The sequence below is a fragment of the Thrips palmi genome, unplaced genomic scaffold (genome assembly GCF_012932325.1).
Source record: "Thrips palmi isolate BJ-2018 unplaced genomic scaffold, TpBJ-2018v1 HiC_scaffold_10, whole genome shotgun sequence".
In the NCBI taxonomy this organism is placed as follows: domain Eukaryota; kingdom Metazoa; phylum Arthropoda; class Insecta; order Thysanoptera; family Thripidae; genus Thrips; species Thrips palmi.
This window is the reverse complement of record NW_023144621.1, coordinates 13822911-13844552: the sequence shown is the minus strand read 5'-3', so window position 1 is coordinate 13844552 and position 21642 is coordinate 13822911. Positions and strand designations below refer to the sequence as shown.

Below are 21642 nucleotides of genomic sequence, written 5' to 3'. Positions count from 1 at the left end.
ATTTTCCGCATTTAATCCCTTTGGTGTTCATGACATGAATCTGCTACAGGAAGCGAAGGGTTAGAGTCCACGAGGACGCACAACTCCTACTCTCTGGTCAGAGACTTCTTCGTTCTCAGAGAAGTCCATCAGGCGACCCTCGTTGCTTGTTCGCAGCGCGGCAAGTACTTTATCATCCTAGCTTGTCCAGAATCCTTCACGAAAACACGAAAAAAAATCCATATGTCCTTGGAGGGTCATTCTTTGTGGGGCCATCGAACGCAATGACCTATTAGTCCAGGAATGGTAACCAGCCTACCTGGGAAGTGAAAGCAGCTTGTATTGTAAGAAGGATGATTCCTTCGAAAACGCATACTTTATAAGAATGAAACTTTTTCAAAATTCCATCCCAGGGATAAATTGTTTTATGGACTATAGATGTTAAACTTAGAGTAAGTACACTTAATTCAACGCCTGCCCAACCAGAGTCGCTGGGCCTTGCTCGGGCGCTGCAGTCGGGCCCGCGGCCCATCCGGTGGCAGTTGAGCCCGTCGCTGGCGGCCCGCGAGAGTGCGGCCGGCCTGGCCTCGGGCCTGGCGGTGTTCGCCAACCTGTCCTGCGCGGCGGGGGCGGCCAGCGTGGCTGCAGTGCCGACGGTCCGCGCCGCCTGGCTCCTCTGGAGCGCAGACCCCGTGGCGGTCGACGCGCTGGAGAAGCTCAACCTCACCTTCAACGTGGACCTGACGCTTGCACACCAGGATGGGGAGACGGCCCACCTGCTGGACTTGCACAAGGTGCACGGTGCAGACAGTATCTGGCTTTTTTCAGGTCGATTTGCAGGACCTTCCTTAGAAAACCAGGAATCGGTTATGACGTGTGGGCCTGTCATCAATGAAAAATTATACCCGCTCATCACAAGCACGGCAATAGCAGTCGCAGGCATTGGCATTACATAGGCGACCTTTCCTTCGTACTGCGAGCCTTTCTTCGATCCATAATAAGAGTGTGAGGGTTGAGAACATATTTCCCGTTGTTTCGCCACGCCTTTTCAATCAAGTGCTTCCTTCCCCAAGGTGCAGCCCGGCGCCCCGCTCCTGCGCCGGCCCGCTGGCTGGTGGCGGCGGGACTGCGGCTTGACCATTCCACCGCTCCTGGAGGCAGGCCGTCCGCCGTCCGCTCGCTGGGACCTTCAGGGAAGCACGCTGCGCGCCGCCGTCGTGGTGATGAATCGTTCCGGCTGGCGTCACAAGCTGATTCGTCTGTCGTTGAAACCATTTTTCGTAGAGCGAAAAACGCCTGTCGTTAGCACAAAGCGAAGACGCCCGTCGCTGACAGTCATTAATGGGCACAGCAAAACGTGTACGGGGCATCGCTTCGTAATACGCTTTGAAGAGAAACGAAGTCAGTTACGAAATACTTGGGGAGGAAACATTTCGTACTATTAACAGTTTTCTTCATGTCATTCAGAAAAGTTTCTTATAGAGATACAAGCTGAATGAATGTGTCAGAAATGTGTCAACGTGTCAAAATTGACATTGTTACAAATGTTACGCGGTGGAACTGACGCCCTCCTTCTCCAGCTAGCCCACACCGAAGTCGACGACGGCCAGGACGCGCTGCGGCGGACGCTTGAAGACAACAGGAATATCAATTTAGACACCATGACCCACTTCGGGTATAGTCTAGGCCGCCCACTTGGCGGAGATGTACAACTTCACGTGGGTACCACATTAATTACACTGTAGGAAAATGGGCATTCGACAAAGGAGCCTTTAGGGGGACAAATTGTGGCCAAAGGCTCCTTTGTCAAATTTAAAGTCACGTAGATTTTCCGTAATTTGCACATATAATCGGACATACCCACAGAAGCAATCACGCAATGTGCATATCTGGGTATGTACTTAGCAAGTGTGCATTTCTGGGTAATTTTCTGCCAACTGTGTACTTTCTTAGTGTACATTTTTGAGTGTATTTTTCAAGTGTGAATTTCTGGGTGTGTTTGCAAGTGTGCATTTCTGGGCGTGCGGGAGGGTGGGGCAGTGTGTAATAAACACCCATATTTACGGACCGAGGGCTCCAAATGGCAATGTGAGTGTCAAAAATCTTTTAAGGACATCACTCATTTTCAATCGCCACGGTGCAGTTAAATGGTCTTAAGACGATAGAAGAATACAACATACGCCAATGCAACGGAACATTTATTGCATTTATAATGAAATAACTTTTTGACAGTGCTAACAATGCAATAAAAATGTTATTGCTTTTGAAATAGATTATCACTACGCTTGGAAAGAAAGTGCTTTTCTCCCGCCTGCAGGTACGAGATGGTGGTGACGCCGTCGTGGGGCTACAACGTCCAGGGCAATGGCGTGTTCGACGGCATGATTGGTCTGCTGCAGCGCGGGGAGGCCGACCTGGGAATCACGCCCGCCGTCATCAGCTTGCCGCGCCTCGACGCCGTGGACTACACCGTGCAGACCTGGAAGCTCCGGTGAGGCCGCGCGAAGAGCGATCGAGGGCGACAATTTCGGGGCATTCCCGAGACTTCTGCCCAACGCCAATGCCGAAAAAGATGAGGTTTGGGCTCGTTTTCACGCTAAAGCCCGTTTAAGACGAGAAAAACTTAAATTAGACCATCACACTTTGGCCTTCGTTGGCACATCTTTCTTAATTTAAGTTTTCTCTGCAGCCCCACTAGGAAGAACACCGATTATCTAAGTGCGACGGGATCTCTCAGGGGCGTGACGGACTTTATGATAATTTGCAAGCCTCCGTAACCTCCCCGTGCCAGTATCTGCACCACCCTAGAATTTCATGTTTCACTTCGAACATCAAATTTTACCCCGCGACCCCAACAAAGAAAATTTCGCGACCCACAGAGGGGTCCCGCCCGAACCCAGAGTGGGGAACCGCTGGCATGCCCCTCGCTCTCGCGGTACCAACGCGCTTTGTCCTGTTTCCGAGAACTGCTGTGCGAAGCTCGGGTGTCTCCCTGCGCAGGCTGTGCTTCATCTTTCGCCACCCGCGGCTGCTGGTGCCCTACGAGGCGCTGGGCGAGCCCTTCGACCTGTCCTCGTGGCTGGCGGTGGCCGCGGTGAGCGCCCTCACGGCGGTGCTGCTGGTGGCGGTGCGGCGCTGCGAGCAGGCCAGCACGCCCAGCTCCGGTGGCGGCGGACACGTCGCCGAGGCCGCGGTGGCGGTCGTCGGCATCCTCAGCCAGCAAGGTGCAGGCTGAAACCCTTAAAAGAATTTGGAGCCAAGGGGCACCCTGCGACCGCCATGTGTTGCAGGCAGCGTGCTGTGTAGCGACCTGGTGTCTGGTCGGTGCCTCCTCCTCGTGGGCATGCTGCTGGGCGTCATGGTGCAGAGCTTCTACACCTCGGCCATCGTCACCATCCTCCTCACGCCGATCCCCCGGACGATACACACGGTGCAAGACCTGATACGCAGCCCCCTCAAAGTGGGCCTGGAGGACTTCGTGTACACCAGGACCGTGTTCCCGGTACGCACGTCGAGGAGGCGTACGCGTACGCAAAGACCATTGACTCGACTCTTTAGTCTAGTACGCCCCGAAAGTATCGAGATATTAAAAAATGACCCAAAACAACCAAGATATTGGTTAAATTCTGGAAATTTTGGCAATGACACCACTATTACGCGAACTATTCCGGATGGAGATACCATGTGTCTCCTGCATGTATCCCCTCTTGCGTCGACACGAATTTTACGAAGGTTCTTCTAGCGCTTGCGAAGGTTTTTGGAAATAAACGAACGGCTTCGTGAATTATCAAAGGAATCGCTGGCAATTTTTTTTGCCGAGGGATCCGCCGTTATTTCCGAACATATATTTTTACAGTGTACAAACTACATTCATCCACAGTGTCCCGCTGAGGTTTCCTGTGTGACGTCGCTTAAGCTGGCCGTTCGTATTCCAGAACTCTAGCGACCCGCTGCTGTCCGCCATGTACAACGGCAAGGTGGTCCCCGCCTGGAGGAAGCGACCAAATGGCGGCTTCTTCTCCGTGGCGGAGGGCGTCAAGCGCATCCAGAGGGGCGGTTTCGCGTTCTGCTCGGAGGCCTCCACTCTTTACCCGGTCATCGACAGCACTTTCAGCGATGACGAAAAATGCAGCATTTCCGAAGTGGAGTTGGTGCTGGGCAACGGCAACGCAGCACCCATCCCCAAGGGGTCGCCCTTCAAAGAGCTCTTCAAACAGGGGTACATTCAAACAATTCCCCTCTCCCCTTTTTTTGTCACTTTCAGATCACTAGGTTTGGTATAGGACAGAGTTGAATGTGTTCTCTATTCGTGCCGAGCGGTTTTACTTTGCGACGCTTGGTTGAAGCGTAACAATGCCAACAAGTTCGTAAATTGAAAATTTTTCAGCATATCGGGTTTAAAAGAAAGCTCCTAGATCGCCTTGAAAGCGGACAGTTTCCTGCAGTTTACCGAAGTGCGCAGGGACAAAAGTACAGGTTAAAAAAGGTTGAAAAACCTTTTTCTCGAAGCCAGAGTCTATTTGTATTTATTACAACGAGGTAGGTGTACGCCAGACAGTGGCTTGTCGTAACAGGCTTCTCGATGCTGCGCCAGTTCCGACAATCCACGCCTGGCGTTAACACCTACCTTGGTCTGCGGCGCTGGCCTGCCTTGGCACACTCTCTCGCCACACATCGCTACACAGAGCGACCTGACCGCACATGTACTGTGTAAAGTAGTTCCCCACAAAGCGTGTTCGCCCTTTGACAAGACTGAACTCAACGGGCCAACAAAGCCCACCTGGGATGCTCTCCACCTGAATCCAGACACTGCCTCGTGCCGACAGCTACTTCCTGATGCTGGAGCGGGGCCTGCGCGATCGCAACAGCCGGCGATGGTCCGCGCCGAGACCGTCCTGCGAGAGCGGGGCGAGCGCCCTGACGGCCGTGGGGCTGGACCCCATCTTCCCCGCGCACGCCATCCTCCTCCTCGGCCTCGTCTCTGCACTGCTGTTGCTGCTGCACGAACGCCGCACCGCGGCGGTCCTGAAGGAGACCCCGACGGAAACACAACTACCTCTGACACCTCTCAGCCACGTCCCAGCCGAACGGAAAACGGAAAAGTTCCTTCCAACATCCCCCTTTCACGAATCCGAATTAGGAGCGTAATCAGCTTGATCCCTTCACCGTCTACTCACCAGTACATGGTGTACAGTCATCCAGGGCTGGATGTTCTATTACCAAGTGTCTGGAGGCCAAGTCAGTTCGAAACAATTAGGTGGCTCGTCCAGAGAAGCGCACTGCGAGGGCCCGCTCCGAAAATGGTATCAGATTCCTGGCGTTTGAGAGGCTGCCTCGAATTGGTTGGACACACTCGAGACGGCCACCGCAAATCTCACCCAAACCTGAGTCGGCGAGATACGATCTTGAGTGCCTATTGTGACAACAGCTGTAGCTGAATAAAGATTTACTTTACTTTTCTGTGCCACTCCGTGTCGGGCCGAACCCGCCCGGCGCAGGAGAAAGGCTTACTATGAGAGAAATAGCTGCATCAAAAAGCGAATGCTGTTCGAGCACAAACTGCCAGGGATCAGCTGTGCCAATATGCCACGCTCAGGGTGAAAGTGAAGGCTGTTTCCCCACTGGTATTCGTCAATACGAAAGGCACAGAACTAAACCCAAACGCCAATTTTCTTGGATTATTTTAAGGAAAAGTTTTGACCTTTCACAATAGAGTCTTATCGGATTTATAATTCTGCTGTTTGTGGCAAATTTCGTAAAATGAGCTAATAAAAATCATTTGAATTTCGAGTAAAAATAAACTTTTTTGTGCATCATTTAAGCTACGAATCATCGTTCTAATTGAACATTATTGTTTTGAATGCGAAAGTGGATGCACAAGCGGCGTTGTAATGAAAGATGGGTGCAAAATGGAGGAGAGTAAACAAATCTTACATCTTACGATAATGGTTACGATGTCGTCGGAGGCGGTACAGCAAGTGCGCGAGTGACTAAGTCAAGGTTTCTACCGGTAAGAATGCAGGCCTTTCTCCTGCTTAAAGCATTCTTTACTTTTCGCGCTGCATTATCTTGAGAGCCACGTTTACAAAGCTAAACCATTGGCGGAGGGTCTGAAAATTAAGGAAAAAGGTGTGTTACAGATATTTATTCCGAAACTTGATGTACGTGCTTCTGAAAATATGACATTCCTCAAACTGAGCCCAAGTAGGAAAAACCCAACCTGTATGCATGTCCGTGCGTTCAGCGACCCGAAAGCCCGCACGTGGATGCATGCGGTTCGCTTGGTGCATTCTTGCATAATGCTACGCATCCGACGCGTAGGAGGGTCCTCTTCCAGCCACGGCCCCTCGTACAGACGCGTCCCAAGGTTTCCACTGGCGTCTTCTAATGCTTGTCCTGTCACAGATGGATCAGTTCTGGTTAACTGTCCCGAGTAGGCCCCTGGTTAGCTGTCCCAGAGACATCCCCACCACCACCGGCCGGCGAGGGATTACCGGCTATCCCCGGTCCCGGGTCGGCCGGGCCTACCTGGCCGGCCTCTGGTTAGCTGTCCTCGGCGCCTCCCGGTTGTCGAGACAGCTAACCAGAGCTGACTGTAGAACTCGCGTCATCAGTTTCTACCAAGAGTTCTGCTCGTGCACCCCATTTGAGGTTTCAGTTGGCTGGACAGTCTAATGTACATTATTCGTGGACCGTCATGTGGAATCAGGCAGGGACACAGTCCACAAACGGTCCTGTTTGAAACGTTTTGGACGCCACGTTGCCGTCCAGATCCGGTCCGAGCGATCCACCAGGGAACCTTACACTCGGCTAACTCCCACACTTACCAATTGGCAGACCTCGTAAATTTATTTTTGGACAGGGGACAAAAAGTACCTCTTAATGACTTTTTCATCAGCAACCAGGTACTATAGCCTACAACAGTAATATTTAGTATTGCCTTCTTAAATGCAAATAATTTACTGCATAAAATTATGTAGGTATTTATCTTTGCCAATAAGTACATGTAGACAATAAGAACAAAAGTGAACAGTACATACTACTGTTGCACTAAGACAAGAGGCTTACCATCGACAAAATGTCAATACCATGTACTAAAAGTGAATAACGAGTCTCAGAGTGTAAGTTCAGCACCAAGTTTTCCAGAAAAATCTGAGATGGCGTCAAATGAGTTACTGCTTTGTTACGTTTTAACAGTATCATTGTTTTTGTGAAAGATAATGTTTTTGACTCACAATAGCCATGTAAACCAGGTTGGGTGAAAGTCTAAAATGTGCTGCCAGACGACCCGGACCCGCCCTTTTCGCGTGGAGTGCGTCACCTGTGAGGCACTGAGGGATGACAATGACGATGATGAGAATAGCTGTCGAGAAAGTGAAGGCGTCTGCACCCTGCGGCTTCAGGATGACTTCGACGGACGCTATGAGAGGAAGCATCATGGAGCAAGCAAGGATGTGGATGATGTAACCTTCCACAGCAGTTCGGGCCACGCGCGCGCCTCTCACCACATCCCCATGCAGTACTGCCAGCGTTCGCAGGGACTCGCGCCCTCGCTGCAGAAGATACACGCACAACCCTTGAGAATGTGCATGTGGTGTACTGTGCATGGTTTAGCAAGCTCAGATACATGCAAAACCTATGCGCAATAAAATGCATCATTGAGTCTGAATTATGCACGATGATGCAAACTATTGGACAGAGCTTACGTACGTATCCGTGCATGTATCCAATGGTGCAAGTAGAAATATGTTCCGCTCACTCTTGTATCCGTCCCGAATTACCATACTTGGCGAAATTCACTTGCGTGATAAGATAAGATTCTTTCGGGGGGAACGCCCAGATAAGATCTTTAGAATGGGACCCCTCGATGTGTTCATATGAAACCAGTTGCATTTTCCTCACAGTAAAAACTCTACGAAGAATCGCTTCGCAATACGAAGAAAATGAAGGCATTGTAAAATCTACGAAGAAATGCTTCGTATTATGAAGCAAAATCCTTTGTAATACGAAGCATTTCTTCATAATACAAAGCAATTCTACAATGCCTTCATTTTCTTTGTGGTTATGAAGCAAATGCTTCGTAGGCTTTTAAGAGTGCTTACAATAGTGCGGAAATTTCTAGAATGACTTTTACTAAATACTCCAGAATGAGGCGACTTTTGGGACTGTATCATATCAGGAGTCAATTTCAGGACTTCAATGGGACTTTCGTAAAATGAACAGACAAGGAGGATAACAAATTTTGTAAGGTCAGTGTAAGGCAAAGTTACGACACACTCTTTCTTCAGTGCAGTTTGCAATCCTGTTTTCAATCTACCACTTGGCAACATTCAGTGCCGATGGCGGTAAACAGGGCCGCGCAGGATCCGAACATGGCGTACGTCATCGGCAGCATCCAGTAGACGGCGTGAATCCCGCCGATCATCCCGAGAACCTAGGACACAACATACCCTTATTGTTCACGGAGGCAGTAGCGTCATGTGCACGTCTTTTGATGATTATGATTAGCCCAACGCTAATAATGTCAGACATTAAAAATGGCGACATGTTCATACCTCGAGGAGGCAGAGCACAAACGTATATGCAGCACCACATTCTCCGAGATGTTTGAACACGGCGGAGTGACTGTAGCCCATGACGAGGGTGAGCAGAGTGGATGGATAGATGAGGAGCCGAAACGCTTGGTGGAACCACGCTATTCGCTGCAGGCGCTGCGCTGTCTTCTTCAGATGAGCCTGAGGGTCCAGTCAAGTACGTGCTACTTTCCTAGCGTCCCGAATCTCAGTGTAGGCTTCAGGTGGCGTTGACAAGCGACCTTGGTGGCTGGGCTTCCGGCCAGTTCCAGGCGCGTTGCGACGGGCCCCAGCAGGCCGAGGCACTGCTCCACTTCCGCGTCGTGCAACACGAAGAACAGCAGTCCCCACATGGCGCCGTACACGCCCGCAATGTGGCGCAGGGTGTGGCGGCTCGCCATTTCGAGCTGAAGCAGAAGGTCTACGAAGCTTCTCAGAAGCCAAAGCAACGTGCACCCGGTCAAAAACTGAAAAGAACACCCTTGTTTAGTCGTTCTTGTCACCTGAGCGACGAAGAGGCCATTTCCAAAGGGTAAGAAAAGTTATCGATTTGACGACTTTTTGGCTGAGCGGTAGCGAAGCCCGTTACTCGGGTGGGGTTGGAAAACTTTTGTGTGTGTGTGTGTGTGTGCACTACTCCAACTGGACGGCTCGGCCGATCTGGCTGAGGTAGTAGGTGTATACGTCAGGCGTGGATTGTCGGAACTGGTGCAGCATCGCGCAGCCTGTTACGACAAGACACGGTCTGGCGTACACCTACCTTGTAGATTATAATCTACAAGTCGTCAAACTGTTCTTGAATGCATTTCAAAAGGAAAATTTAAAGACAGAATTCCGATCCCGGTACTCTGAGTGACATTCTCAGGTAATTCGGGTAATCCTGTGCTGACGATACGAATTCAAAGAGTCGTTGCCGCCACTGTGGCAAAACGGTACGGAAAATTCAGTAAATTTCTTTGCCAAGATTCTCCGTAGTCCTCCTTTCAATATTATTCGTAGGTTCTTACAGTATTCTGCGTAGGGCCGTACAGTATTCTGTGTAGGACCGTAAAGTCTTCTCCGCAGGACCTTAAAGTTTCCTAGAAGACTACGAAGAACACTGTACGGTCCTACGGAGAAGACTGTGCGGTCCTACGAAGAACACTGTACTACGGAAAATATTAACAAGAGAGCTACGGAGAATTACCAGAAATTTATAGAATTTCCCGTAGTTTTGCCACAATGACATCAAAGTATTTTTTCCATGAATGTAAAACTTCACACCTTGCTGCGCCTGATGTGGAAAGCCGCCATCTGCCAAACACTGCCCTTAGGTCCAGCGAGGTCTGTCTGCCAAGACTGCAGCAGGCTGCAGAGATGCCCGTTTCTACTACCCGGAACGTCTCCCGAGTGTTTTCCTCTCATCTTGAAGCTTTACCTCTGCAAAATTATGCTTCTCTTGTCCGGAAAGAATATTCGAAAATACGATTTCACGAAATACTAGGAGTAACAAAGGCAATCTTTGATCGTCCCGTGTATTTTTGTAAAAAACGTTAACGCTAACGTGAAAGCTCTCTGCTTCGAATCGGTATGTATATTGCCAGCAATTTTGACGGCAAATTTATCAAAACAGGGTACTTTCGTAGATCCCTGAACCGGAAGCACACAGACGCCATGTTGGCGGAAGTAGATCCAAACTTGACATGGGAAAGAGACGTTAGTCAAACGTATCGGCCACACTTGAACATAAACAGTCGTTTGATACTTGTTTGCAGTGCATATGTGTTTCAAGAGCAATATTTGTACAGCTCGGCTATAGTTTTAGATCCGAAGAGAGGTTAGTTTCCGGCCAATTTGGCGTCTGCTGGTCTGCTTGCTTCCGGTTCAGGATCTACGAAAGTACCCTATTCACAAGACACTTCTTAACCATAATTCAACATTAAAATCACCGTTCAAAGTACTTCCAATCCGCAATCCATCTCGGCTAGGCTAAATCGTAAGGCTACGTCGTGCCTAAAAACACTCTGCACGCATCCTTACGAAGTATTTTGAGCATATGAAAGGTACAAACTACTGTTTCTTAAAGTAAGAAAAAGGGGATGACTGAATGTTTTAGTCGCTTCGTCTAAAAACTAGTCGAAATGAGAAAAATAATGGTCATTTCGAGCAACATATAGGTCCTTTGACGAAAATCATCAGTCGAGTCAACAAAAGTTTAGTCTAAACAACCAAAATTTAGTGACCCCGGGAAACGACTGTACATTTCTCTCAGTGAGGATGAAATGAACCTGGGAGAGGGAACCTTGACGACGCCGCAGCCGCGATGAACACGTCGCCTGCACGGGGCGGGAACACAAATACAGAGCCGTGTCTCGTACGTGTCTGGCTGATGAATTAGTAATTGAGATTGATGTGACGTGCAAGAGGACGCATGGTGCAAGAGGAAGACTCGTCTTTTTCCGTCCAAAAGCAGAATGCTGATCGGATTTTCCCTAGACCCACCTGTTCTGGTCATCCCACTCTGGCCTAAAAAACTGCACCTACAGATCGGAAATGATGGCAATTCAGTTCAGCCTTCCACATCTACCATCGCAGGAAATTTATCGTTGAAAGTTTTGCAGTACAATATCAATTGCTTTTGACATGTGAAGTCTATTATGGGTTCCATGATTTTGTTTCATATCGAAACCCCCGCGTAGAGTTAGCTATCTGCGCCCGGCTAAAAAAATGAAGCCGCTATCTACGCGAGGCCGTTCCATACGCCGCTAACTAACTTTCCGTATTGGGGGGTTGACATCAACATAGCAAAATACTAACTAGCCATTCGGACAATGTTTCTGGGCCGCGGCAAAGTACCTTTGACAAACTTTTGTAACAAACAGGTAAAAGTTTGATAGCGATATCTTTATTAGTTCGAAAACTATAAAGAGACGGTGTCGCGTGGTGGGAAAAGCTGATAGCGGCTTTTACTTTGGTCGCGCGCAGATGGCGGCTTAAGAATCGTGCGCACGCAGATGTTGGCTTCTGAATTTGCCTCCCACAGGTAGCAGACTCTTCGAGGGTGTCGATTTCTTTTTAAATTTTTATTTATTCAGATTCCACTGCTGGCCAGGTTTCTTATGACATCAGTTTTGTTGAGCCCACCAAATTCAATCAGACTCGGGCCTCCACATCAGGAGCTACAGATGATGACATTATCGCAATCTAGTTTAGCCATCCACATCTACCTGCACAGGTAATTTCTTGTTGAAGATTTGCAGTACAATGTTCATTTATTTAAAAATGTAAGAACAAAAAGAAAGATTTTTTTAAAAGTTTATATTTATTTAGGTCCCACTGCTGGTAAGGCCCCAAGTGATCAATTTAGCTGAACCTTCCAAATTCAATCTGATTCAGATCTCGTCATCTGCAAAGCCGGAAATGATATGAGAGATGTAGGGATTAACTTAGTGCAGCCCTCCACATCAGCCAAAGCAGGTAATATTGTACCAACTATTGGACTGAATTACTTTTTAAAATGCACTCCCATAAGAGAGTATTGCCATCCTTATTACAAAGCTTTCTTTTCTTTTGAGGGTTTTCTGATACCAGATACTTTTGTTTTTCCAAGAACATTTGCTGTGACCCCTTTGACAAACAATATGCACCTGTTTCCACTGACCTTCGACTCCCATCTCTGGAACTACGAAAGCAAGCAATGACGAGTGAAGAAAACTTAGTTTTGTCAGGTGATGAATTCCTGTGTAGGTCATGTCGCAATAGGATTCAAAGCAGTGCAGTAAAAGATGATGATGATAACACTCCCACCAACTCTCAACACTCTTCAGCATCTGTGGATTCACCAACCATGTGTGTAAGGCAAAGGCTAAAACTTTCATCGGGACTACATCAGGGGCACCCAGTGATTAAAAATATTGTGAAAAAGGAAGAAAAATTAATAATGCCAAGAGGAAACTTGAAAATACAGACTTAGACATAAGAATCCAGAGTCAGCTGACTTTTGCGAAATTTTAATTGCAGTTCAAAATAAGATTTTATCCTTGCCATACGCAGATAAAATTCAACTGCTGACCATTGCTCCAACATCATAGTCATTGCCAGAGCGGAAAGTGAGCGAATTTCTCGAAGTGTCTCGGTATGCAGCGATGAAGGCCAAGACTCTACGTGTCTTTTCGAAACCACCGCATCCTCTTGGTCGCCCAATTCTTGAGAGCACTAAAAAGTTGGTGTTTGAATTTTACTGTGGTAATGATGTCAGTCGAGTGATGCCTGGGAAGAGAGACAGTGTAAGCATGGGACAGAGTGTGCATGAGCAGATTTGTGTATTTAGCGCCAAACTATTTGTACTCTGTTCACTTTTGTAGTTGATAGTGCAAATTGATTTTTTTTAAATTTCTGAAAATTGAAGTTTATTGCAGTAAATTATGGGGTGTCCAGTTTTTCCCCGCACTGACCCTTAGCGCATGTCTCTTGCTGTCCGTCCAGTAATGCCGGACCGGGTTCGATACTGACTTCCTTTGAGTGCAGGGCATACCCCAAAGCTTAAATGAGCGCCATTTGTCCTGGGCCTTAAGGCATCTGAAAGGAGAAGGGTCGAAAGAAAAGCGCGAAAAAACATTGGTTACGGCTATAAAGGGTCATGACTTGTACGACACTAATGATAGACATGTGCAGTCAGTTACTTACAAAATTGTTGGTTGCAAATGAATTGAAGGTTCTATCAAGGCTTTCATATCGGCTGAGAGTTCAATATTGAAATAGGGTCGGACTCTGAACGACTTAGGAAGAAATTTCACATACGAAGGAAACAGCAGAAGCAGAGTACGAAGGTGATTTTTCTTCGTGCTGCGAAGGTTTCTCTCCAAATCGTGCAAGGACAATGCTGGAAAGATTCGTTTTACGAAGAAACATTCATTCGCATTATGCTTGCGCCGGATCCACGGTAATATCACTAATATTCCAAAGGCTATGAATATAGCACAAATGGTGCAATGCACAGAGATAGCGCACTATACGTGCAATATCATAGCCTAGCTATATTGCACCGTTCGTGCAATGCGTCCCGAAAATGCCGTATGGTAATGCACGGAAATAACATTGCACCAATTGACACTAGCGTTTGGATTCTCAGTGATAGCTCAAATTTCGTTGAAAGACATTTAGAGTGCAAAAATACCGAAAACCAGCCGTAAATTGCCACGGAATAGTCTAATATGTATGGGAAAAAATCATTTATTCCCGGCGATATTTACCCTCGACGGCAGCCCTGCCACAGTGGCCTTCGTCACGACACTCACCGACACTACCACCACTACCAACCCGGCTCGGACACCCGCCATGAAGACTCAGCGGCATGAACACTGAGATCGCACCTTACGTGCAAAGCGTCCCGAAGATGCCCTATGCTAATGCAAAGGAGTGGGAAGGCATTGCACTTGATGTGCAATGCAAGAGCATTGCACCAACTGACGCTATATTCATAGCGCTTGGATTCTCATGGCACTTAATCAGTTTTTCTCCACTCATCGTGGCACCACCACATCGACTAGTGAAGCCCAAAATGATTTGTTCTAGTTTTAGTCCTCGAAAAATTTGTTACTAGATTGAATCCTCGCAGGGGTTCTGTTCCGACCAGTAGCTTTTCTAAGGAAGTGAAGTCGTGATTGTAAATTTGTCTAAGGAACACCCTGTGGTTTTGAGGAGAGTTGTCAAGTTGCTTGGTTACTGGTGTCCATTTTTGGTGTCGTGCTTTCGGATCACTTGATTTAAGTACAATTCATGAAATTTTTGTTTGCATAACGTGCTTTTGTTGTTGCTGCTACTCAATTGTATCGTCGGTGATCTCGGAACTGGCGCGCATCGCGAAGCGCTGCAACTTGAAGGCCAGATACGTCCACCTGTGAGCCTTGTGATAGTTACGAAGGGAGCAATGAAAATGTGTTAAGCAATTGTCAAAGTTAATTACTTTATGTAACCTGTGGACTTGAAATGCTGTATGTGCACTTGTGAGATTAGAGTGTATGTATGCTTCGAGAAGAAAATATCTTTTTTTCTGCTTTCATGGGAGAAACTTCATTGAAAAATGAAAATGTGTAAATATATTGTGAAATTGAGTAATCTGATGTAACGTGTGCATTTGAAATGCTGTGTGTGTGCTTGTGAGATTGAAGTATTGGTATGTTTCGAGAAGAAAATTTCTAAATTCTACGTTCATGAGAGAAACTTTGTTGACAACCAGATTTGAGGGCATGACATATTGATAGCCTGCAGACCCCCACCGCTGTAGAATTTCTGAGTGACTAAATAGAGCCGAGGAGAACGAAGCCTGTTGATCAATGTTCAATATTGATATATTTGTCCTATTTTTGTGAGATAATTCCACTTTCTGGTTAGCTATAAGATTTAATCTATGGGTCAATCGCACAAGCCTTCATTTTGGACGAGGAAGATCAGATGACCGTGCGAGCTACAGCACACCGGGGGACATGCGAAATGAAGAGTTGATGAGCGTTGGCTCTCATTTACGTGTCATGCTGACTGGAGAACAAGTTGTGGAGTGTTGGATTTACAAAAATCAATCTGAGGCACTTTGTAGGATTGTGTTGTCGATGTGGTTTAAAATGCTGTGTCAAGAGGAGAATAGTGGAGAAGATCTTTGACTGCTGGGGGAAAAGCAGAAGACTGAGTGGACTAACATTTTCACGACAACCCAGACGCTGCTGCCAGCTCCGGCGATGGTCCCTGAAGGAAAAGGGCTTTTACATCTCTGCCTAGCAACGCCTACACAGTTGAGCACAATACAGAAAAAAAATCTAGATGCAATGGGTGCAAGTCATGCTGTGAAGTCTGTGGGTCCATGGGGAAGAAATTGTAGACTCGATGGATGAACGCAAACCACGAAAGCAGTGCTGGCGGCGGCGGCATGGAAGTAAATGCAATAAAAGGTCTATTATTACGTTGCGTAACGTGGTGGGTTGAGGTTGTGGTCTCCTTCAAGCTGTAATTCCTTGGGTGACCGAGGGTGCCAGCGTGCTAAACAAGTTCAAAAAGGGGAGCACATCACAGAAAATAGGGTAAGAATAGGGTGCACATAAAACAATTTTGCGTTTCATTTACGCTGGGAAAGGGTGTGGGGGGTGTGGTCCAGCGTAACGCCTCGTCAGAATGAGAGGAGGGGGCACAATGTGTCCAAAACTATGCAACGTAATTCATGGACGAGCCGAGAAGGAGTAGACTATCAACCCTAAGAAGAAAACTGTGGTCACGAATACCCCATTGGCTGAGGGATAGCGAAGCCCGTCACCTTTTGGTTGTGTGTGTGTGTGGGTGTGGGTGGGTGAGTGTGAGTGAAAGAGATAGAGTGTCCCGGTCTACCACTCCAGAACGGCTTGACCAATTTTGCAGGGTCATTAGGTATGTCTTGGCACGGCACATCACAGCTTTCTATCTCAACCCATTCAGTCATAAAAACAACAAAAAAGCGATTAAAAAGGCGATTTTCCTGTGATTTCAGTTGTTGAAACCAAAGTTCTTTCGAGGGTGCTGAAGATGAAAGTGGAATCCATATTGACCTCCGGCCCCAAATTCGTATTCCAACGGGGCACACATTGATCAGAATTTTTATCCCGAAGTTTGCATCCCGTCTGACGTTCGGGGGTGTCATCCCAAAGATGCTTAGCAGTTTGACCAGCGAACCCTGTAACTGCATACTTCAAAAGGGGGGTCTCAAGCATAAATGCAAACAAAAATTCAAAATCTTTTTCGACTTACAATTCTTGTCGTTGACAAACTACATTTGTTGTTGATCAAGGACTTGTTTCTGAAGGTTGACTGTTATTGTGTTATAACTAGTTAGTTGTTGTGAAATTATTTTTTAGTTCCAATACGACTATAGTCAAGATATAAATTTAACAAGCTATTCGTTTCACAACAAGTCTTGTCGCCTTAAAATTAGCTATAAATGTGTCGCTAAGTTACAACATAATTTTTATCAGTGCATATGAAAGATCAAACTTTTTGCAACAATTTAAATTGTTCAAAGAAAAATATTTCGTTTTAGCATTAAATAAGGCATTTATATGAAGCACGTAAACAGGGTCTGCAAAATTATTATACATGTTGTCACTGTCCGCACGATTTCAGGCAAAGTTTTCAACTTTGCAATCGGCTAAAACAAAATATTTTTTTGAAATTGTTGTAAAAAGTTTGATCTTTCATATGATTACCGCCATTTGTCTCTGGCATTCATGCAAGTTTTTTTATGAGGTCCAAATACAAAGTTTAAAAAATTAAGAAACGTGCACAAAGGCTGAACAGCGTTCTGAAACAAGTTTAAGAGAAAAAATTAACCGTCAAACGTTTTGCGCGAGGTGACGGAGGCAAGATAAGGTTCAGGTCACCAATGCTGTCTGCATGTATCCCGGCTCACAGTGTAGTTGACTTGTGTCGCTAGTCAGTGTTCCGGCTCTGTCATCATGTCCAGTCTATTTTTGGCACGTCCCGTGTGTTTTTTTATGGTCCGTCCGTATGTATCATTCAGTACGGTCAAGTCGGGTATCAAGTAGTCAAATGGTTTTCAATTGACACCTGCGTCGAAGGCCCAAACCAAAAACTAGTAAAATTTTTCCAAGCCACCCCAGGCGGATCTTACTGGAAACCAAAGAGCTGCACTGCGCTTTAGTTCTGCTAGTCTGTAACTAACTTAATGCTGATCATGCCAATTTGGACGAGGTTAAGACCCTTGGGAGTGTCCGGAAGAAAACACACACGAGGAGAGGAGCCCTATTCTAGAGAAAGGGCTTAAAACTGTCCATAAATTAAACCGAAATGTCGAAAATCACACGAAAAATCTGCCACAAAAATGTACTGTTTCCTATTTTTCTTGTCTGATGTGGAAGCTTTTGGTTAAATTGAGGTGCAATTGTTAGCTCTTTCAGACACACTTTACCGATCAGAAAAAAGGTAAAAACTTTGGCTGACGCCTAATTTGTCAGGCCCATTTTTCGTGCCCCTTTTCTTTGATAAAAAAAACAAATAATCTTTGCCGAAATTGTTTGTAAAACGGTTGTTTTTAACAGGGTGTCCGCAGTTTTTTTCGTTCGTTCACGTCAATCATTTCATTGAGGACCAAACAGCAAGTTCCAGAGTCCGTCAAAAAACGTGCATGAAGTTCTACTGCCCCCTTCTTCGATGTCTTAAAGAGTAAAAAAGTGCTGGTTTGAGACAGATAAGAGTTAGTGACTTTAAGCCAAACGCATCACATGAAACCCCATCTAAAATTCAAAAAACAATCGAATCGAGAGCTCTAGCTTGCGCGAGGAAACAAAAGAAAAGGGGATAGCGGGGCAGTTTCACAACAGAAATTTGAAACACACTAAATGCTTGTGGACTTGATGTCCATAACTATGGCCGTATTTGTGCAAGCTGAAGTTATGCACTTGTACATAGATAAGGTGCAACGTTTAACATACTTAAGCACAATATGGAAATATTGTTCCTAATTTATGTACAAATTTGTACATAAGTTCTGTATGTACAAAAACGGCCATAGCTATGGACAATAAAGTACATAAAACACTTAGTGTGTACAGCGCCTTCTTGAAGCCCACTGTAAAAAAAATAACAATGGAAATTTTGTGCTGTGGGCAATGAATGAAGCGCCCAACCTAAACCTAATGTCCCCGGACTGCAAATTTCCTATTGCTGTGGGCAATGAAATTAGCGATTCTATGGAATAGCAATTTTCAGGCTGCTGTGGGATACAAAATTTCCTTACAATCTGCCAAATTTCTGCCAGTTTGCCAGTTTGGACAATGGAATGCTCCTTTCAGTGCCCACTGGGCCAGAAATGACACTTTCCTGCGGGGGCAAGTGAATTTACTTGCCCAATGGCCTAGGAAATCTCACGAATTTTTTCACAGTTAAGTGCACTTAACTGTGGCGTTCACGACCGGTATCAATCATTGGCAAATCAATGACAAGGTCGTGCAAATACAGGACTGTTCACTGACATGTGTTTCAGGAGCGCCGACTGAACCAAAACGGTTGCGTGTTACGAACTGCCCCAACCTCCCTCACCCATTTAGCAACGTTCCACCTCTGTCAAAACCGTTGTCGACCTTTCACGTCTATGTGCACGCAGCAATGTTCCGGTGACCGATGCGTGCGGTCCTGAGCGAGGGACTGGGCGATGCCAGCATGTCCTCTGGCTACCCGAGCCACCCTCCCCGACTGCACAATGCAAGAGCCATGTCGCGTGCAGTGACACGCGCCACGAGCCCACGCACGCCATAAAACATGCAGGCGTGGCGTGCGACGACAGTGCGAAGGGCCCAAGGGGTGGCACGGGGGCGGTCATGCTATGCGTGGCAGTGCGTGCCGAAGTCGCAGCAGGAGCGGCCGACTCAGTGTGTTGCACGGAGACAATCGCGAAGGTCGGAAGTGGAATCCGCCTCCACACTGAGAATGGAGCATGTCATTTTGTCATGAAGCTTGCCTTTCGCTCAGAAAAGTTCATGTCCTGTGTGCCTCATTTCCGTCCTGAACTGCACTCAGGCTGGTGCGTGCACAGGCTGCTGCCTCATCGACTTCCAGACGACACGCTACTCGGCCACGGCGCTGGACCTCTCCACGCTCATCCTGTGCTGCACGGAGAAGGTCATGCGCGACAAGCACTGGGACGCTCTGCTCAAGCACTACCACACCGTGCTGCAGGACACGCTGAGGGCTGCGGGCATCACGGACCCCGACTCAGTGTACTCGTGGGAACACTTCATGGTGAGTATCCATTGTTAAGGAGGCCTGGTTAAAAGTCTACGAAGCAGGGCTTCGTAATACAAGGTAGGTGTACGCCAGACCGTGTCTTGTCTGTCGTAACAAGCTACGCGATGCTGCGCCAGTTACGACTGCGGCGCATCCTGCTTGCCTTCGGCAAGCCGTCGCAGAAATTTACGTTGAATCAGCGAGTTGAGCACTCAGACATTTGTCTTGTAACTGGACGGGGCAAAGTTGCCGATGTGTACCGGTACTTTTCCTGTTAAATTTTACACATCCGTGTGCAAATATTTCTTAAATGAACGAGATTTTTTACAGCGTCTCTTGAGACTTGCCGTGATCTCTGACAGCGTTGTGAGGTCTCTAACTATCGAGAACCCCGTAGGCTTGGGACCCCAGGAGATTAATTTCAAAGGAGATCGATAAAACCGATCGTGGTTCCCGCTAAATATCCACCGGAATAGACCTTTTCCAGGTTAAGACCTGGCATTGCCAAACTGACTTGCAAGAAGGATACGATCATGCTCTGTTGGCAGCGGCGGCTAGGTGAGATGTCGGGCTACGCGCTGCTGCTGGCCCCCATGATGCTGCACTTCCTCAACGCCGACCAGGCTGAGGTGAAGGAGCTGCAGGGCTCCGTGACCAGCTTGATGAACGAGGACGACACGACGTCCCAGGCGGCGCCGGCCTCCTTCAACATCCAGTGGAGTGCCGAGGTGAAGCGGCGCGTGGGAGACATCGTCGACGACATGGTGCGCTGGGGGTGGATGTAGTCCCAGGGTGCGGTCGCCAGCGCGGGAAGGCCTGCATCCGAGCAGACGGTTCAGGCAGCGTGCTGACCAGACTTGTTCCGTACCTTTTCTGTATGTTTCTGTACTTTTCTTCTCCCAGTGACCAGCTGTCAAATGACAACACACTGCGAGTCACTTCATCGCCTACCCTCTCGTAAGTCTACGAAGCATGTGTTTAATTACGAATAATATCAAGGCATTGTAAAATTGGTTCGTAGTATGTAGGAAATGCTTTGATTTGCGAAGGATTTCTTCGTAGGTTTAACACTGTTAAGAAGGCCGTTTCAAGACGACACCTTTGTCAACCGCCTGGACAACACGTTTTCTTGATTAAATACGAAGAATTTGTTGCCTAATAATTTGCTGACAAATGCTGTCTTAAAAACACTTTTATTATTTAAAGCGAAATATGTGAAGATTTCAAGAATAAATAAAGTGGTCCTACTTTCATTTTTGGAAGGTCCTAGAGGTGATGCTTTGTCCACAAAATTTAATCAGATTTCTCGAACAATACGCTACTTCAGTGAAGAGCTTGAACGGAAGAAGAAAAGACATCAAGAAGAACGAGGTATGGGAAATTCGATAAGAATGAGTAATCTGCGTCGCCGTTCTGCCACTTCCATTGAGCTTTCAAATCCGGCTTCTGCTTTCTTCTTGATTCCCCCCGAACCTCCGTTTCATCTCTTCTCCGAAGTACCCCATCCGAATTGGGTCCACCTCGTGGTGGAACTCAAGTGACTATTGAGACTCTATGTCCGCGGACGCAGCCCCTGATTCCGGTTGAAGAACGCGGCTTGTTGTGCAGGAACAGAGTGTTCGCTCTGTAGCGGCCGTACGGTAGGAGCGGGAAGTGGCGCAGTGGAAGGAGCTCGGCCGACGTGCTGCCACCCTTGTAGGTGCCCTGCGCAGACGCGACGGAACGTTGCACAGAAAACTTTTGTGGAAGAGATAAAAAGTCAACAGAGGTACACCATGGCTAGGCTAAATTCACCCCGATCAGGAACCCGGCGTGGTGGATCCTCGGCATTCGAATCATAGGCGAAGTTGTGTCCCTGGGTACCATAAACACTGGCGGATGTTATCTTTCCTTTACTCCCAAACTACCCGCATTGTATCGGCCAGGATGCTGGAGAAAATCGATTTTTAGCCTGGATTTCCGGTACTGTTACGCGTTAGGGCTCCAATAACCAGTAGAAAGTATTTTTTTAAAATCAGAATGTGCCAGTTGAGTCCAAAATAGAATGTGCCATTTTCCCCCGCTCCTTCAGTGCTCGGTTCTTTCGCGCCCTCACCCTATACACTGACGCCGCGGCGGTCAGCTGTGGCATGGACTCCCAAGAATACTTGCATCCCAGGGCAACTATCTACCGCACTCTACACGTCTTATCGAGAAATAAACCATAATACGAAGGAAATGCCCCAAGCATTATACGAAGGTGGTTTTTCTATGTTACGAAGGGTTTTCTTTAAACATTACGATGAAAAAGCTAAAAAGATTCGTATTACGAAGAAATATTGCTTCGTATTATGCTTGCACCGAATTCACT

General features: G+C 47.2%; 3 protein-coding genes across 6 annotated transcripts; 2 read left to right on the top strand and 1 right to left on the bottom strand.

Moving 5' to 3' along the window:
• The first annotated feature begins 2166 nt into the window (after positions 1–2166).
• Positions 2167–5127, top strand: LOC117639031. Its single transcript, XM_034374377.1, has 4 exons — positions 2167–2470; positions 3241–3481; positions 3915–4198; positions 4806–5127. Exons 1-4 carry the CDS (start codon positions 2304–2306, stop codon positions 5125–5127), a joined length of 1014 nt encoding a protein of 337 aa, XP_034230268.1. The 5' UTR covers positions 2167–2303.
• A 743-nt stretch (positions 5128–5870) lies between these two features.
• Positions 5871–10190, bottom strand: LOC117639026. Of its 3 annotated transcripts, XM_034374342.1 has the most exons (7): positions 9816–10190; positions 8795–9019; positions 8535–8714; positions 8297–8413; positions 7301–7532; positions 6200–6375; positions 5871–6089 (listed from the first exon to the last, which is right to left on the bottom strand). In XM_034374342.1, the coding sequence occupies exons 1-7, from the start codon at positions 9954–9956 to the stop codon at positions 6027–6029; spliced, it is 1134 nt and encodes a 377-aa protein (XP_034230233.1). In that variant the 5' UTR covers positions 9957–10190; the 3' UTR covers positions 5871–6026. The 3 variants fall into 3 exon arrangements, with proteins under 3 accessions (XP_034230233.1, XP_034230235.1, XP_034230234.1); XM_034374344.1 differs by lacking the exon at positions 9816–10190 and having other exon boundaries at positions 8795–9108; XM_034374343.1 differs by lacking the exons at positions 5871–6089; positions 6200–6375 and having other exon boundaries at positions 7099–7532.
• Positions 10191–18829: 8639 nt separating this feature from the next.
• LOC117639030 lies at positions 18830–20455 on the top strand. Of its 2 annotated transcripts, XM_034374375.1 has the most exons (4): positions 18830–18964; positions 19086–19307; positions 19841–20056; positions 20196–20455. In XM_034374375.1, the coding sequence occupies exons 1-4, from the start codon at positions 18887–18889 to the stop codon at positions 20196–20198; spliced, it is 519 nt and encodes a 172-aa protein (XP_034230266.1). In that variant the 5' UTR covers positions 18830–18886; the 3' UTR covers positions 20199–20455. The 2 variants fall into 2 exon arrangements, with proteins under 2 accessions (XP_034230266.1, XP_034230265.1); XM_034374374.1 differs by having other exon boundaries at positions 19841–20455.
• The last annotated feature ends 1187 nt before the right edge of the window (positions 20456–21642 follow it).